The sequence below is a fragment of the Diuraphis noxia genome, unplaced genomic scaffold (genome assembly GCF_037042655.1).
Source record: "Diuraphis noxia isolate RWA-SAM2 unplaced genomic scaffold, SU_Dnox_SAM2 contig0002, whole genome shotgun sequence".
Classification (NCBI taxonomy): Eukaryota; Metazoa; Arthropoda; class Insecta; order Hemiptera; family Aphididae; genus Diuraphis; species Diuraphis noxia.
Window position 1 is genome coordinate 20,685,958 of NW_028301712.1, and position 19,965 is coordinate 20,705,922.

Sequence of the window (19,965 nt, forward strand, 5' to 3'; positions counted from 1 at the left end):
TAATTTGTTAATTTTTACTACATTTTTTGTTGGCTTAATACAATTATGATTTATTTAAATCTTAACTATTTTTCATTGTATTGTATGAATATTAATAATGTGTTTGTATATTTTGTAGTATTGTCATTTAAAGATTAAATTGTTCATTAAAAATTAATGTATTTAGATTATCAAAGGATGCCGGGGACCAAACGTCCTATGGCTAATAACTCTCCGAGACGAAACGTCGGATTGAAATTCCGATTTTTAATGTAAATTCGTGTGTTGGCAGTCCAGAAGGATCAGAGAATTTAAAAATGCTTATGGATAATGCACTGTGTCTTCGATGTTCGTGACGGTGTCGATCGATTTGTAGTTTTTTATTTGGCCAGGAACTTTTTGTAAAATCGGATTGTTTATTTCACTGACAGTATCATTCTTAGGTGACACTATTGCCCTCGAACACAGCCAATGAAATTCCTTTTCGTGCAAATTCTTCATGTCAGAGTAAACTGCATCTATTAAATTATCTAAATTATGGACTATCTGATCTAGTGACTCATCCAGAAGGATGCCACAATTTTTGCTTAAATTTGTATGGGGAAAAATTCCTTCCCCCATTTTTAGCAATTATTGTGGAAAATCACTATATGTGATTCCATGAAGATGTGCTCTCATATTTGTTCGTAACTTTAAGTTTTCAATCGAAATCCATAAAGGGGAAGATTTCAAGCATGCTTTGATGATATCTACTCGCGTACCTCTATTAATGACGGGAAGTGTCTGTCGGATATCTCCAACAAATACAAAAGTGATCCCGCCCATGAGAGCAAAGGAGTTTCTAAGATATTTTAAGGTTCTGTCCACGGCCTCTTTATGTGCTCTATGGCTTATGGTGCATTCATCCCTCATAATCAATGAGGCGTCTTGTTGTAATTTACCAAGAGGTCCATTTTTGCGGATAGAACATGTAGATTGTTGCTCAAGATTTACAGATGACGGAAGTTTATAAGTAAAATGAGCAGTTTTCCATTCTTTAGGAGTGTTGCAGCAATTTCTGATGAAGCAACTACTGTTGCTATCTTCCCTGATTGTCTTATCCTCGCAAGTATCAAATTTGCAAGGGACGTATTTCCAGTGCCACCTGGGGCATCCAGAAAGAAAATTTTTCCTTTATTAGTGTTCACGCTATCAACTATAGTTTCAAAAACATGTTTTTGATCTGGGACTAATTTTGTCAGGTTTTCATTAGCAACAGAGGTCAAATCATTTGTATTATAGTGATGTGCCATTGTATATGTTTTCTGTACGAATTGGGGAAGGTAATCCAAAACTACATGGGCTTTTATCATTTAATTGCAATAATTTATTTACGATTTGTATCAAACCTTCGTTATAAATGTCCTCACTATATGATAAGGCAAAGTCTTGATTTTATTTTTTGATTCTGTGTCTGATATCTTCACAAAAATCGTCTTTGAAATTGTTCCATAATTTTAATGGTTCCGATGGCTGACAAAATAAAAGTATGACAACAAACAGCTCTCTCAGTTGTACTGGACATTGCGAAAGCGATGCTTCTCTCAAAGTATTTTCCCAATGGTCATCGTTTTCTAACAAACCTTTGGTACGGCAAGCTGCTTGATAGGTCTCTTTAAGAACTCCGTTAACGGTTTTTAATTACTCGAATGAGGTTGGACCACGTACGTGATGTAGCAACATCCTAAGATAAAAACACTCTGACTGAGAAGGATGTACACCGTTGACTCTACCTAAAGCGGCATCTTTTTTTATGCCTGGATGACCAGCAACGTCCTCATCATGCTTCATAATTGAGAATTTATTATTTGCCCATGTGTATTATTGCGGGACTTCGTGGTATAGAATTGTCATTGCGAATTCATCTTCATAACAGAGCTCAAAGAAAGCCAGCAAAGTGGTTTTACGTGGGTTTTGGGCAACTTGTTCAGTCATTTCTGCGGTAAAATACACCCTTTGGCCGTTTTCTAAGTGGACGGCTAACTGCAAGACTGTAGGATGTCGCTCGTGAGAGGGAAATTCTAAAATTCGCCAAACAGCTTCGGATATACTTATGTACCGGCCATTTACATAGTTTTCCATTTCATCGTTTCGGTTATTGACGCTAAAAGTAAGTTGGTCAGATTTTTTTTTCTCCATCACGACGTATTTTTATTGCCCTATCCCCCTAGCCTGTGAACTATTATAGAAAGTTGAGATCTTGGTTTTTTGGAAATTTTTAAATCATTAAAAAAATTAGGAAAAATATTGACTGTCGCACACAAATACTGCATAGCGAGCCGACCGCGCGAGTAGGCCGCGGTCTTAATTTCTTGACATTGACCTGACCAAAACGACTTTCGTTGAAAATTCTGTGTGTGTGTGCTGACACTAATAATAAATATAGATCGACGCCACAACACCGATAACAGCAGTACAATCATATGTATATATTATATATCTATAATTATTATTAGTGTCGGAGCACCCAGGGCAGCGCCGTGCGGGTACGACATTATAATATATATCATCCTCTATTTCAGCCCCTTACAGCTTCTTAAAGCCCTCTTTTCGTATTAAAAAGTAGCCTATATTTTTTTCAGTGTCTAAACTATCTATGTACCAAATTTCATTTAAATCGGTTCAGCAATTTCGGAGCCTATTCAATACAAACAATCAAATATTTCCTCTTTATAAAATTATGAAATATTATAAATAAACATATAAAATATATAAATATAAGCTAATAATCCAATATAATATATATATATATATATATATATATATGAATTCAGGTTATAATAAATTAAATCATTGAAACTATTGAATATTTAGTGGTATATATAATATTTACATAGTTTCATATTAGTTTATACTCATTGGTTGGATATTTTTTGTAGGTGGTCCTTTATTCAAATTATTTTTTTAGTTGTTTCACCAATCGTAAAATATAATATACTATAATATATGTATATCTGAAATATGTATTAAATGTTTGAAGAAATTCTTCGACAAACCGGTTTAAAATTAATTTACTGTCAATTTATCTAAAATATTTTAGACGTTCGCCCTGGAAAAAAATGTCAACGTTTTTTAAAATTGTTTTTTAGACCATTGTAAAAAAATAATAGGCTATAATTAGGGCTGAAATTTTAATGAAAATGCATTTTTTTCTGATGTTTTGAAACGTTTTTGTTGGCTATTTTAGTGTATTTTCTTAGTTTATAGAGCATTTTTCACATTTTGTTCATCAAATAAACGAAAGCTGTTGCGAGTTGCGATTAACTGCAATGAAAAGTTATCGTCGATAACAATGTTATCATAACTAGATTATAGGCTAGTAATAATAACTAGCAAAAACAAGATAAAATATTAACCATTTTTCTTATTATTATTTTAGGATGAATGATTAAGAAAACAGAAGTACAATAGATCTAAAAAAATAACAATGTACAATACTAATAAAGAAAAAAAATACACTCCTGGATAGTATCATTTTAAAATTTTTTCTAATTTTTAAGCTATATTAAATATAATTTAAATACATTTTTTAGAGTTTTATTAAAGCTAATCACTGTTAAATTAATTAATTTAATTAAATAACATACTGTACGATAATAATGTTTAGTATATTATATACATTATATTGTACAATTTTAGCCAGACAGTATAGCTTTTTGTCAAGGATTCACGTGTGACTATTTATTTACAAGTGATCGTTTATGTTTTCCGGCTTAATGTTCTTACCGGAAAATAAAAACCCACCTTTGCGGTGCTGTTCACCTCGAATCCCCCAAGCCTAGTTTCAGTCACAAGGTATCTGAGATTATACCAGTGAATTTAAAATGAATTTGTTCATGTCTGGATTAATCATTTATATTCAGTTCTTCGTTAACCGTTGTTATCAATAGTTTGTGATCTACATTAAATATATAATTTATTAAATTTATGACGTAATATCCATTGTGGATGGCAAACGGATTTCAATCCATTTATTGACATCGACATACATCAAACCCGAGTGAGTGAACAAAAATTGAGATTTATTTGTCCACAATTACTTTTTTTTATAAGACTGCTCCATATTTATTTTTATCATAATTTATAGTTTTTATTTATATCAACTAAATACATATTCAATATAATTTATAAACTCAAATTCTTTATCGATTGATTTTAAAAGTTATTTATATATATATATATATATCAGTAATACTCATATAATTAATATATTCCTAATTCCGATTGATTTATTTTACAATGTTAAAGCGTTTTATAAGACACTTTTTATATTGGGAAAATGCTCGGATATCCAACTTAGGAACAGATTATAGGTAGAAAATTGATTCTTATTTGTATTTTCGGTGAAAAAATAATATACATTTGATATAGTAAAATTTAAAATATTGTATGTGGGTATTTGAAACTTAGTAACATATAACAATATAGTATTATTTTGATAATGACATTTTCAAATGTACTATTTTCGGTGAAAATTAATTCAACTTACTGTATTACTATTAGTAAAATAAATTATTTTAACCACAATAATATCATAAAATTTACTTACAGATCGGCTTCACTAGGAATCGTTTTTCTTATACAATGACTTTATACTATTGAATTAAAATTTAACTCAACCGTCACAGCGTGTCATACGACATTAAATGTATAATGTAACGGCTTTCACTTATCTATCTTCTTAAATTTTAATTGTCAGTATATTGAAAAAAATAAATCATTATTAATAATGTAAACAAAGATAATTATAAACTTTAAATTCAGTTTAATAATATAGTGCTAATGTCGTAATAATGTACCTACTATTATATATTACATCAAACAATAATAAAGTATCTAGGTAATAATTTCACTTTACTATTAAATTACGGCATGTTTGTTTACAAAAAACAAGGGCATACGTTTCTCAAATCGACCTTACTTCAGTTACCGGTTACTGGAACGGTGAGCAGTTTATACCGTTGACAGGCATTTGGCGTCAACCAGTTTTTTATGGCAAATACATGATGCACTGTATGTGACATTGAACGTGTTTTACTGACAAATTCAAGGATGATATTATGATAATGTTATAAAGCCAACAAATTAATTACAAAGTTGATATAATTAATATAAATGTGTATCAATTAGAATTTGTTGTTACAAAAATGTAGGATAGACACATCTAAAAGTTTTGATATCAATTGCATTTAACATTATAATAACTGTCTCGATTTTATTATTCTAGCAATAGCCATCATGGCGAACGTAACTGACAGAAATTTCATTTTGGAAGCCACAAATCAATTTTTCAACACGTTAGAAAAAGAATTAGTATTCGGTTAGTATAACTGCTGATATTTTTATTGTCATATATATTACATAATGTATTGATTGTTTTGATTTAAAGTTTTCTAACAATAAATAATGTAAATTTAATATGAGGCTTAAATATTTTATGGTTCAGGGGTTCATGATTCTCTTTATTCCGAATTAGACTACGATTAATTATACATCTATCGCAAGGCTAGGCATTAACGAGTTAAAAAGTTAAAGTTAAGTTACTTTTAACTAAGTTACTTAACGAGTTACTTTTATTTTCATAAGTAACTTCTAACTTAAAGATTTTATTTTATTTTTAAGCAACTTCTAACTTAATTAGATAATTTATTTATTTTTCCTGATATAGATTGAAAATTGTATTTAGATTCGCATTACTTATTTATATTATTTCTATATTTTAAATTCCAAAAGGTATTAAATAGGTATTAAAATTATAAATTTATTTGTATCCAATATTTATGTGTGTAATTAATTTAATTAAACCCAAATACAAAATTAATAATTACGGTTTACTAATTTAGTGGGTATCAACAACAAAAAAAAATTTAATTTAGCCATCATTTTGGAAGATTTGTAGGTTATACAAAATACATTGAAATAATTTATTTGTATTGTTTGATTTTATAATTGATTGAAGTATGAAAGTATTAGTCACTAATAGTACCTACTGTCATTATTAGTTAATAAAATTGCATTTTATATTTATTATAAGTTATTTTTCAAATTGACTTTTAACTTTTAACGAGTTAAATAAATAAGAAAAGTAACTTTACATTTTTAATTTAACTTAAATTTTTCTGTATCAACTTAATTTAACGAGTTAAAATAATTAGTTAACTTGCCCAGCCTTGCGTCACTCATTATTTTGAAAAATTCAGCTTTTTTGATATAATTTGCCTAAAAAAAAGATTTTGTTCAAAACCTTCAACATTTTTTAAATAGTGTATTTTTACTTAAATTAGTTATTTATTGTTATATACATATATAGTATATATGTATACGTATGCTTGAGCGATAAAATCACTGTTTTGGATTGAAAATGATTGTCTAATACTTGACTGATTCAATCCCTTATTTACATATTTTATAGAACTAGGTATATACATATATATACCTATATATATATATAAATGTTTTCAAACAACTGATTATATTTTTGGTTTGATATAAACATTTTAAGCAAATCCCCTAATACGCATTCAAACTACACATATAATATAATCGTAATTCATTCAAACACATTAACAATTGTTATTATTTATTTTATAGATGACGTTGTTGATTCGTGGTTTTTAATGCGATCTCCAGTGCCAGTGTTTTCAATTGTGGCAGTTTATTTACTGTTCATTTTAAAAATCGGTCCAAATATGATGAAAAACCGTGAACCATACCGACTCAAACACATAATGTTAATTTACAATCTATTTCAAACAGGTTATAATGCATTTATACTGTATTTGGTAAGTTAAATATTGTAATCTCTTTATTTAAATATTAAAGGAATTTCCTCTGTATATACTTTTGTACAGTTATATAATGAATTTCGATACTTGTGAATGATTTTTAATGATTTATTACATTTTTTCGTACATTTTGTAACGAATAATATCATCTATAAAATTAAGTTTATTTTGAAAAGTTTAATAAATGCCAAACAAATTTTTTCGGTGTACATTCAATGTATAAGTCTAGTAATGTACTCATCAATTATCAATCATAATTTTGAATATTTGAAAAAAAAGTTTTATAATATTACACCAGCTGTAAAAAAAAATACATTTTACAAAATTAAAACGTAATTCAGAAACATGGTGACCAATTTAAATAAAGGCTGTTGGAATATTAGAAATGTTCTATTTACTGAAAAAGATAAGAAATCATGTAAAAAATTTAAATTTAGATTAAAACGTTATATATAAAGCTATGCTAAAAGTTTACATTGTTTTTGGAAATATTTGATACATTTGCATATTAATTTAAAACGATAATCCATTAATGTGATGAGAAACAAAAATAATATTTAGAATACTGTGATATTCTAAATTTAAATATATATATTTCTGTTATAAAGTGTCGATGTTGGGTGGCTGGTGGCTTCTTTTTTCACGCGTCGCATGCCAAAAATGTACATCCACATACATGCTTATTGTAAACTTAATTTACAGATTGTGTATTTTAAAATAAAGTTAAAAATAAATATATCTCCGTATTTATGGAAATACATTCAGACCAAGATAGTTTGATGTGAATCTTTTTTTTTCTTTTTTTTTTTTTTTTTATTGAAGATAAAAGTGTATTTACAATCTATACATACAGTGTATAATAAGTAAGTGTGGTGACTTAAAAAAAAAAAGAAAAAAAAGAAAAAAAAAGATGTGAATCTTAAAATCTCATATGTGATAGTTATAATTTCGTCATAATTTATATTTGAACATATTGTATACTATTTGTTTAGTTTGTACATAGAATACAAAAATTTAATTGAACTCTTCTACTTAAAAATAATATCTAATAAATGAAATATAACATTATGAATTATGTGTTGTTTTTTTAGTTATTTTTTACACCTGGAGGATTAACTAGCATGTGGTATCATTCATGTCATCCAATTGAAAGAAGCAAAAATGCTTTCTTATTATATGAGGTAATGATAATCTTAAAAGCTACTGAATATTTCATTCTGTGTTCAGTTTAATCTATATAATATGTAGCTATGTTTTAAATCAATAAATGAATTTATATATGAATATTTACAACTATTACATTTTCACATTTGATATAATCATATTATATAATAATATATTATTAACGTCATGTAAGCGTTTCACCACTACCAAAATTCAAAAATTATAATATTATGTAATATATTATTATTCAATTAAATTGTAGTATATTGTAAATAGATGTTTATGAATATATTTACAAAATTACATAGTATATATTGAAACAATAAGGGACGAAGACTTAAGACTCTTAAGTTGTATTAAATTTTTACTGGTATCATCTCAAATGTTCAGAATATATTCAATAAGAAACAAATTACACTTTTTTCTATACATAATTTTATGTTTTAAATAATATTTTATAAACAACTAAATGTTAGTATTATATTATATATTTTTTTTTTTTTGTTCAAGTAATAGTTTCAATTTCTAAGGTTAATAGATCACAAAAACAAATATTTATTAATTATACGAAAGAGTATATACAATGTAGTGTCTAAAATCTAAAAAGAGTTTTAGGTACATGTTAATTTTTTTGAAAGGAAATAATTTTCTTTAAGTTCTTTCATGGTGGGCTCTGGGCATCATTTAAGTTATCTGTAGTTTATAAGTTTGTTCGGAATTAATAACGAGTAATCAATTCCGCCAATATCGACTCCAGTATAGGTATCTATACCTAGACTTAGAATCATCTATGGTCAAACGATTCCATCACTTAACAATATTTACCTGTAGTCATTCAGTTTCTTCTTAATATTATTAAAATATTCATTTAAATTTGACTTGATTCTTAAACTAATGAATTACCTACCCTATAATTTAAAGAATAATAATATAATTGTTAATTTATGTATATATATATATATATAAGAATTGCATTGCATTAATACGGTGGAATACCAAATATAAGTTAGATTTTTTGCAAATAATTACTCGAATTACCTCCATTTGTATTATAGAATTTATATAGACTGAATCATTATACTTCGGTCACCGTTTCTATTTGAAGAATTTAGTCCAGTTTTTTAAATTTATGTTAAATTATCATAAATTTTTAATTACCTGTATATCACAATAATTTTTACATTGTTGTATATTTGAGTATTTAAAACAAAATTAGAATATTCTAAGTATCATAATATGAATTTTAGATATCCATAAATAAATTGGACGCATTATGTGATCATGTTCTATTTTTATTTTTCAGTTGAATAAAGGATCGTGGTACTTTTTCATCTCCAAAGTCATCGATTTATTGGATACAGTGAGAATATGATAATTATTTTCACAATTATTATTTAAATATGATTTAAATAATGTTAATAATATATACATATTAAACCAAATAATATAGCATATTATGCTGCTGATTATGTAAATTTACATAAACCACTATTCAGAATGCAAGAGGAAGACCTTACAAATCAAATAACTTTTGCTCTATAGTAACTTTGATCAACATTTATATGTAAAACCAAGTTTTCAGTTTGACTATTTTGAATGTTTCAAAAAAATTGATATCAGATTTAAATTTTTTACTTTTAGTATGTAAAAAAAAATGCATAGGTAGGTACCTATAAATATATAAATAAATAATTAAATAACAATTGTTGATTAGAACAAAAGTAATGAAATTTGTAAGATCTCCCTGTTGCAACCTGTATATAATAATATGTTTTAGCTATTTTATATAATTTAAATAATTTATAAAAAAAAAGTTTTAAAATTATGAACTATAAGTTGATAATATCAATATTTTACTAAAACATATAAAATCTATAAATAACAAAATGAAAACAGCATTAACATTCGTGGTAACTCATAATGCATACAAATCGATATTTAATGTTTTATATGTTTATTCGTATTACAGATATTCTTCGTTTTAAGAAAAAAACAGTCCCAAGTTACATTTTTACATGTATACCATCATTCAAATATGGTCATCACGTGTTGGGCGTATTTGAGGTTTATCAAAGGTAAAACTTCACATTATTTTGTATTTTAACATCATTGACCTAATGCTTGGACAAAATATCATCTATGATAACTTTGAGCTATGATAAAAATAAATTCCGTAAACCATACATAATAATATTATGGCAAGCTTTTTAGATTAAAGGAAGCGTCTCGAGAGTGGTAGTAAAAAAGTAATAGCTAATTGACGCATACTTATCATTTAAATAATTTTAAAAAATAATTCAGACAAAATATATTTGGGATATGTATTTATAAATAATGATTGCATGACTGTAAAATTTAACTTAAAGTTTTTTTTTTTTTTTTTATTGTATTAAATTATGCACTGGTAATCTAGTACTTGGTACTCATTTTCAAAGAATTAATCATTTTAGCAAATTAATTTAAAAGACGACGTTACATCAAAATGTGTTATGTATATATTTTATATATATAATTATAAAATAATATATCTTATCCCACACATACAATATAGCAAAAAAAATTTCATGATGATATGATTATGTGTGATTCTTTTGAAGAAATGATTGAAAAGTTTAGAATTATATTAATGATTTTTAAAACTAAATATTTCATTATTTTTTTATTTTTTAGGTATCCAGATGCATTATTTTTAATTATTTAATAATATACGCAATACGCGTGAGTGGTGAATCGCTGCTAATAAAAATAATAATTTTAAAATCTCGTGATAAAAATCTTATAGATAGCGCCACATGTGTGTTTCATCGATTAATTTCGTGAGAAAAAAACTCACTGAATTAAAACAATGTTTAAAAAAGGATATAGGTTCTATTAATTTAAAAAAAAAAAAACACTTGACGATTGGATAAGTAGTATTTCTATTTACTATACCCTTAAAATATGATAACTTTTTTATCAATTCATTCTAAGAAAAAAGAAGTAACCATATTATGAGTAGGTAAATTACCTAAAATTATAATTTTCATTCTGTTTTTATCTTCTTAAATTTGTTTATTCCTATATGCAATTGTACATGAAAAACAGAGACCATAAAATTAAAATAAACCACCAAAAGACATCATCTTGACAAGAAAATAACATTTATAAATTAGTTACCTTCTGAATTATAATAAACTGTAGATAATATTACTTATTAATATTTTTATTAATTATTTTAATGTTTTCTAAGTATTAATAATAGCTCATTGACACTTATTGATTTAAGAGTACTATCGACTGATAATATAATGTATAAAAACTAACTGAATCCTCTCATGTAAAATACTCTTTATCAATAAACAATTAATGAATAATAAATAATAAATTATGATAACCACAACATAACTATATACATATTATTATTATACACGTAATATAATAGTTACGAAAATAACAAATATAATTAAATATTATTACGTTAGTAAATCTATTACATTTAAATCTACGCATGTCAACATTTTTCTTAGGAAATAAACTTCTGTGATTTACTAGGAATCTAACAATTTCTTATTATTTTCAGGTGAACAATCAACATTACCCGGAGGAATCAATTCATTTATCCACACTATCATGTATTTCTATTACTTCCTAGCAGCCTTGGGCCCACAAATGCAACCTTATTTATGGTGGAAGAGATATTTGACTAGAATGCAAATCGTAAGTATTGAATAAGCTATAACACCATACACTTATGCATTAAATCATAATATTGCAGTTACTAATTACTTTTGTAATTATGTTTTCAGATTCAATTTGTAATAGTTCTACTCTGGTATATAGGACTAGTCTGTTTTAATTGCGATTATCCGAAAGTATACATTTATTACATGTTCGCGAATGTAACACTCTTTCTATATTTGTTCTCGTTGTTTTACAAAAAAACGTACACCAAAAAACCAAAAACGGTAAAATCGGACTAAATGTTAGTATGAGTATAAGATAATCATTGTAATAAATAGTCTGAATGAGTCTATACAACTGCAATATTGCTACCTATGTAGTATATTGTGAAATGATACAATTTTACAAAATATTAAATTTATATCTGTTTAGTATAATTTAAAATTAAATTCTTGTAAATAGTTATAATTTATTTTGTTTAAATATTAAAAACGAATATCGAATAAATTATTTTAAATGCATAAATTATTAAAATATATACATTATTATTATTATTATAACTATTTATTATTATTATTAATTAGTATTATTTTGTTTGTGGATTTCAAGGTTACGATTTATAATACACATTTCTCATCAACATTGTTTAATGTTTACATAAAATAACTAACATAATACGTAATGCGTGTCAATTTTAAAATATGATATTTTGCAATGAAAACATGTTTTAATTAATTAATATTAATATAAAATCTATGCAACTTAGAAAACTCTACAGGTATATGTATAAATATATGATATTTATTTGTTTTGTTTTGTTTTGTTTGTGTAAATATTTTATTTTTAATATTAATGGTGAGAGCCAAATAAGTTATCCTGGTGCAGCAAAACCTGAATAAACTTACCATCTAAAAATCTAAATTAAACGTTAATAACCCATTTATAATCATATATAAGTTAGGTATATGTAAACATTTTGGATTCTTTTACTTGCTTAAATTTCATTTACAAAAAAAGTTGATTACAAAATATTATATTATAGTAGGACTACTAATCAGCAGCATTATCATACGTAATTTCGTTAAATTTTGGTGTACTAAAATATAAGTTGAGTACAAAACCATCTATACTTAAAAGTTAATTAAATTTAATATGTTATGCATTTTCAACTGTACAATACAAATGTACATATATTTATAATTATAATATACATTTCCTAATATAAATTTAAACATCCCTTAATTTTTTTTATCCATTTATCTTCGATTTTTTTAAATTTTATTTTTTATGAAGTATATTGATACATTTTAACTATTAAAGCTAATTTACATACGAATAAAAATGTTAACATTTATAAATCGAAAATTCAATTTAAATGCCTATAATTATCACAAAAAGAGCCAACATAATTTGACTTTTTAACTACAACAAAAAAGAAAAGAAAATCTATGTAGTCAAAATTGATTTTTAATGATAATTTCCGTATTTTCTCAGTATTATTTTCCTTGTTATTAAGAATAATATGGAAGATTTTTAGATTTGGCCTCGCGTTGAAAGTTAAAGGATAAAAAGCAATTTAACAGATCCAAAAAGTCATGACAAACAAAAAGATGTAAAGAAACAAAAAATAGGGTAAGAGGATGACACTCTACACTGTATAGTAGTTTACAAGTGTAAAGTGGGTTACTATAATGAGTAGTATTAAATTTGAATTCGATGATATAATATCATTGTATACGAAAAACGATTCTAAGCGGAGCTAAATTGGTTAGACTAGGATATTTTTAGATTCTGAACGAAGTGATGAATGTATTGATTTTACAATGATGTGTGTTGTTTTTTTTGTGTGTGTCTGTATACAGCATAACTAGTCGAAATAATGCTTCAATTTCAAACTTTGGGGGTGGTTTCCGATGTAAAAGTGAATATCCTTGGTGCATTATAGAGGTCAAAAGTAGACATTTTCCAACAGTTTTCAAAAGAATCGAGAAAAAAAATGGCAGAAAAACGGGAATTTTTGCGCAAAACCAGTTTTCGACCAAATCGATTTTTTTATACGGTTGTATCAAAAACTAATCACTGTAAATACTTGAAATTTTCACCAAATGTGTATGTTAGTGTTATCTATATACAGTTTAATTTTCACAAGTTTTTGACTTTTTTTGAGTTATCTATAGACCACTAAAATTTTTTTTTTGAAGTACCTAACGGTAAAAAAATATTGGACGACCAAAAAAACTTGAAAATTTTATACAAGGTTCCTTATGAGTTGTTATTATTGTAGCTAAAAAAAATTAAAAATCGTAAGTCACGATTTTTTTTAATAAGCGTTTATAGTTCAAAATTTTACGAAATCTGTCAAAAACGCGAAAATTTGCAAGTAATTTTGAAGTTGAAAAATCATAAAATTGTTTTTGTTTATAACTATAAGGATTAAAAATACAACACTCAGTTTTCCCTAATCTTTCCTTAAAGTAGCTATAGAGAAAACTCGAAGCATCATTATAGAAAAAATTTTAAGTGCGTTTGAATTTTAAATTTTTACGAAATAGCGTAATGATAACGATTTATCCTCAAACGATTTTAAATATTTGTTATTATTCAAAAAGTATAAGTCGTAGATACTTGAAAATTTCACCAGTTATTTAGATTGGCATTTTCTTTACATGATTTAAATTTCGAAATATTTTGACTTTTTTTTAGATATTTAATGACATCTGAAATTTTCAATTTTTCTGAAAAAATTTTTTAAAGTGTCGATAAGTTTTATAAAGTATTATAAAGTATACTATGTTTTTCATAAGTTTTGCTTCAAATAGCTATAAAGAAAATTTGAAGCGTCATTATAGGAAAAATGTTTTGAGCGTTTGAGTTTTAAATTTTTATGAAATAACGTAATGACAACGATTTATCCTCAAACCAGGTGTATGTATATCTATGATAATATAAGGTATTATGAATTATGATAACTACATGAAATGTTTTTTGAAAAATTGATTAACTATGCCTTATGCAAAATGCGTCCTAATTGAAAAATAAAATATTTGTTTAAAAATAGAATGTATGACAGTATTTAAATATAATATAATAATATTGTAATAATTACGAAACTTAATAATTTACTATGAATAAAATGTATAAAAAAATTTTCATTTATTTTTAAAATTAATTCTCCCCCCCTCCCAGAAAAATACCCATGCATCTAATATACTTCTTGCATTAATGACTAATTTGCACCTAAATCGATTTTCATTTGAGAACACCTTGTTGTTGTTTTACTAGACACTATAGAGCTAGGTTTTTGATTTTGCACTTTTTACATCATACAAAGAAGTACCAGATATGCGACGCCTCAAAATACATTCAATCTACTGTATGAATCAATATTCATATAGGAATATTAAAAAAAACAACAACAACAACAAATCCTTGTCTAAGTGATGCTGGAGGGCACAGCCATTTACAATATGATATTATGTAACGTACTTAATATAAATGGTGTTGAACCTAACTCAGAGCTGCTCAGAGCCTTCTTGAAAGGAATCCGAATTTATATGTACGACGTACGTATTATAAAGTCGTCCTTAGTGACCAAACATCGTAAACAAATTGTCAATGATGAAATATCCAATGCAAATTGTTAATTTTATCCGTCACCTCACCCACATATATGTGCGTTTCCGGCGTCACGGTAATTTTTCTAATTTCGATATTCGTTTAACAGCCGCTTTGTGCATCAATAATAATGTTGTAACGTATTAAACGCATATTTCGGGCAAAACATAATATTATCTACAACCCTGATTCGAATAAATTTGTATTAGGAGTTACGGTTCGATCTTATCTAATTCTCCAGGTAACGTTTTAAAACGTAGACTCTACCAAGAGGATTTAAATCCCACTCTGGTTATATTACACAATACACGCTATAATCCTACTTTAATACTATACAGATTACTGTATAATAATATACTGTATAGTGTATGCGTCATATAGTACGTAGTAGGTACCTATGTAATATGTGACTTAATACCACAAAATAGATGGAATCATCTATTCCGTGTTGCGACTCTTATGATTGAGTACCTACATATAATGCTCGCTGACATTAAAAAATAAATATAGATTTTAAAAAACAAAAATGTTCTTTTAGTATTATTATAAATATAAGTAAGTAACAAAAACAACGATGTGTGACAATATTCAATTATATTATACTATAAAAAGAAGGTATTTGTTCATTATAATTGTACACTGTATAGACGTATATAATATTATGGCGTATTAAAAATTAAAATATTACTGTTCAAATAATGACATAATGTACACCTAATTATTAATGGTTCATTTTTTGTCATTTATTATTGAGTTGTTAGCGATTCTTATTGATTTGTTTATAGTTTTTCATAGTGAGCTAGTTAAATAACTTATTTAATATTTCATACCGAGTTGAATGTAATACAGTCAATTTATCTTTTTACAGTAATTATTTAAATATAGTAGAGAGAATACAATTTGCGCCACTACATGAAATTTATTGACCAATATTTATGTTATTATCCTTAGTATTTAAAAAAAAAAATACATATTTATTGTAGTCTTTTATTAATTTATTAATATTTGACTTTATCGATTTTATATTAAGTCATCTTATTATTTAATTTTACTTTTGTCCTACTGCGTGTTACTTTTGACCTTTAGTTATTGGATTTAATACTTACTCGTTTTGTTACAATATTACAGTTACAGTAATATTACTAACTGAATTAACTGACTCTTTTCGGTATTAAATGTACAAATATAAAATACGGTGTTCAGTGTATTTTGGTATGAGTGTATATTCTGTTCACAATCAAGTCGTTGTCTGTCTATACCACGCTTTGTGGACAAATCCAACCAACATATTAAGACACAAATTGATTTTTATTAATTTCCATTTGACAAGTTGTACAATAATTATGTAATATTTTTTTCCGTGTAAGCTCTGATATAGCATTAATGCATTTTTCTTTATTCCTGTATACAGACATAATTTCTTAAACATAAGCATTCCATTTAATGTAATTAATAGATTACGTTAGTTGGAAATTAATTTTAAATAAAAGACTGGTCAGCCTTAACTGACAACATATTTTACTAAAGATTAAGAATTTTATAATTTGTTCGTACTAATGCTTGGTACATGCATTATTTTTTTTTTGCTCTAAAGAATCCAAAAATCTAAAAGTTATCAGATGGCTCTATAAATGACTATAATATGTCCAATCTTTACACTTGAATGATCTGATTGTACCGATACATGAAATCTTCCCAATTTTAATGATAAGTGTAATGTTAACTTTGTAATTATATCCCTTAACTCAGTTTTTTCAATTACCACTGACGAATTTATTTATATTTCAATTAATTTGCATGCTCATTGCTCTTATTTTTCTCTCATTTTCTTAAATTTTACTCAACGTCCCAACATCTGTTTCTGAAAAACCAAGAGCTTGTAGTCACCCATAATTCATTGAGTTTCACAAGAGTTTCTTCACTTTTCTCCTAAGATTTATTCGAATAGTATTTAATATACTAGATAAAACGAATTGATTTGTTCATGTATATTAATCTAATTTGGATTGGAACCTTTTCAATCACTGAATAGTGGTGATTTCCTCATCACCCCCGTTAGTTCACAAAAAAAAAAAATGTAATTTTTCAACGTCTCGACAAGAATTTGAAATTAAAATTTCGGTACAGTTATGACAAAAAAATTTAGGTTGGGGGGCTGGTGAAATGGCTAAAATGCCACCAATTTGAAAAATTACAACTTTATGCACCTCAATCTTTTGTAAAGAAAACCTCAAAAAGTTATACCTAGTTCAGGTTGGGAGTTGGAAAAATGGCTAAAATGCCACCAATTTGAAAAAATACAACTTAATGCACCTCAATCATTAATAAGTCATTTGTAAAGATTTGTAAAAAATCTATATTTGACAAAAAATCTGTTTGATAAAAAATCTTTATTTAATAAATATAGTTTAGTTTTTTTTAATTTTAGATTTTTTGTCCAAATATAGATTTTTTTATTGTTATTTCATACAATTTTTACGATTTAGTATTTATGGTGAAGAAAGGTATTCATTGTCCAACATAAAAACGTTCCCCTGAACAATTACATAGATAACGTTAGAACCTTTTCATTCTGAGGCGACGATTCTTGTATAATGTTTAAAAAAAAAAACCATTTCTCTTTGCAAATATTTATTGATATATCCTGTGTATTCTGTATTCAGGGGAACGTTTTTGATTGAGGTGCATAAAGTTTTAATTTTTCAAATTGGTGGCATTTTAGCCATTTTGCCAACCCCCCAACCTAAACTATGTATAACATTTTGAGGTTTTCTTTACAAACGAAAATTTTGTTTTTACAAATCTTTACAAATGACTTACAAACGATTGAGGTGCATAAAGTTATAATTTTTCAAATTGGTGGCATTTTAGCCATTTCTCCAGCCCCCCCCCCCCAACCTGAAATAGGTATAACTTTTTTTGGTTTTCTTTACAAACGAAAATTTTGTTTTTACAAATCTTTACAAACGACTTACAAATCCTCAGTAATATTTTGATGTACAATTTCCAAATTGGGGGGGGGGGGGGCTGGAGAAATGTCCGTCATGAAATTTTCACTGAATATTTTTACTGGCATGTTATATACTTGATAAATTTTAAAAATATTTCATATCTTTTTAAGTTATTTATAGACATTTAAAATTTTCAATCGTTTTAGTTTATTTTTTTATAAATGACGATAAAATTCATTTGGTCAAAAACTTAAAAATATAATATTAGGTTTTCCTAAGTTGATATAGTAGCAGTTAGAAAATATTAAAAATACATATGCATGTTTTTTTTTATAACCATTTAAAGTTCAAATTTTGATAAAATATATTTAATTGAAAATTACCAAACTCTTTAGTTGTTAAAAATGTATATAAAGCTTAAATTGTATAGTTAAAGATTGAAAATTTAAATCAAGGTTCCACGTATTTAATTCTGTAAATATAAATTATAAACACTATACTTACTTATACTATACTATACTATACTATACTATACTATACTATACTATATTATACTAAACTTACTATTACTTACTATACATACACATTTTTTTTTTTTTTTAATAGTTATTTTAAGTTTAAATTTCGATGAAATTACATATTAAATAACCAGGAATAACAATTTTAGTTTTATTGCTGTAATTTAAAAATATTATTCGTGGGTACTTGAAATTTCTAGAGTAAACTTTACATTCTAATTATTATAATAAGTTATGTTGCTAATGATTGAGTGAATCGGGTATATAATGAATCTGATTTGATTAATTTGGAATTTATTTTATAGGTATCTACATTTTTTTGAAAATATAACAATATAATTAATATAGTAAAAAAAAAGCGGGTAAGTGGATGTCACTCTGCTGTACATTAGTGGGTGGGGTGGACCTCTGACTTGGGTAGGTTAAATTTGAATGCAATGATAGGTATCATCGTATACAAAAAACGATTCTGAATGGAGATGATTTGTCAGTCTAGGATAATATAAATTATGAATTAAAACAATACAATAGATAGGTATTATTATTACAATTAAAACATTAAAAAACATTATTATACCAGAATTCTATCAATTGCTGTGGAAATAACATTATTCCAGGGGGGGGGGCAAGTGTCCCGTCTCCCCCCCCCCTGGGGACGCCCATGATTAGATGAGCTACAGTAAGTGCAGCTATATAGGCAATATATTATATAATATGCCAACTATGCCCATTAACATTAAGTAAAAATATCCCTAGTATAAAAATCTTTTAAAGGTGCATTATCCAATCAGTAAGCACCGAGTTAACTAGGTATAGTAAATCGAATATCACAATGATTTTCTTGTAGACCAAATAAAGCATGTCACACGGAATGAAATTTCCAAGCACATATAGAGCATAAGAGAAACCACAATTACCAAATTTCAAGTTCATACGTATTGTGATTTAGGAAAAATTAAGCAAATGCGTTAAAACTGTGAAATCTTATATAATTTTACTAGACAGATTGCGCCACTTGTGTTTATATAAATTTAAAAATTGTTAGATTTAGCTTGATATATTATGACACCACTGTATTATTACAACCCTTTATTTTCCTCTTCAAAGGTTTATATTCCAAAAACCCTTACTTAGCGGACGCCTCCGTCACAATAGCTATCTGTATTAAAATGTTATCCTGATATAATATAATGATACACCAAACCTAACCTTGTGAGATAAGTACGTAACATCATGTATTATAATATTTTACAA

At 26.3% G+C, this 19,965-nt stretch overlaps 1 protein-coding gene across 1 annotated transcript; it reads left to right on the forward strand.

Annotated features, from left to right (window-relative positions):
• Positions 1-3,875: 3,875 nt before the first annotated feature.
• LOC107162292 (very long chain fatty acid elongase AAEL008004-like) lies at positions 3,876-12,440 on the forward strand. Its single transcript, XM_015509131.2, has 8 exons — positions 3,876-4,018; positions 5,246-5,338; positions 6,610-6,800; positions 7,895-7,984; positions 9,271-9,327; positions 9,937-10,042; positions 11,527-11,663; positions 11,753-12,440. The coding sequence occupies exons 2-8, from the start codon at positions 5,257-5,259 to the stop codon at positions 11,924-11,926; spliced, it is 837 nt and encodes a 278-aa protein (XP_015364617.1). The 5' UTR covers positions 3,876-4,018; positions 5,246-5,256; the 3' UTR covers positions 11,927-12,440.
• Positions 12,441-19,965: the final 7,525 nt, after the last annotated feature.

Excerpts from the sequence above, each read along its gene's own strand:
- LOC107162292 (XM_015509131.2), top strand. The coding sequence starts at position 5,257 with ATGGCGAACGTAACTGACAGAAATTTCATTTTGGAAGCCACAAATCAA. Across the intron at positions 7,985-9,270 it reads ATGCTTTCTTATTATATGAG|TTGAATAAAGGATCGTGGTA; the intron begins GTAATGATAATC and ends TTTATTTTTCAG. Across the intron at positions 11,664-11,752 it reads ATTTGACTAGAATGCAAATC|ATTCAATTTGTAATAGTTCT; the intron begins GTAAGTATTGAA and ends TTATGTTTTCAG.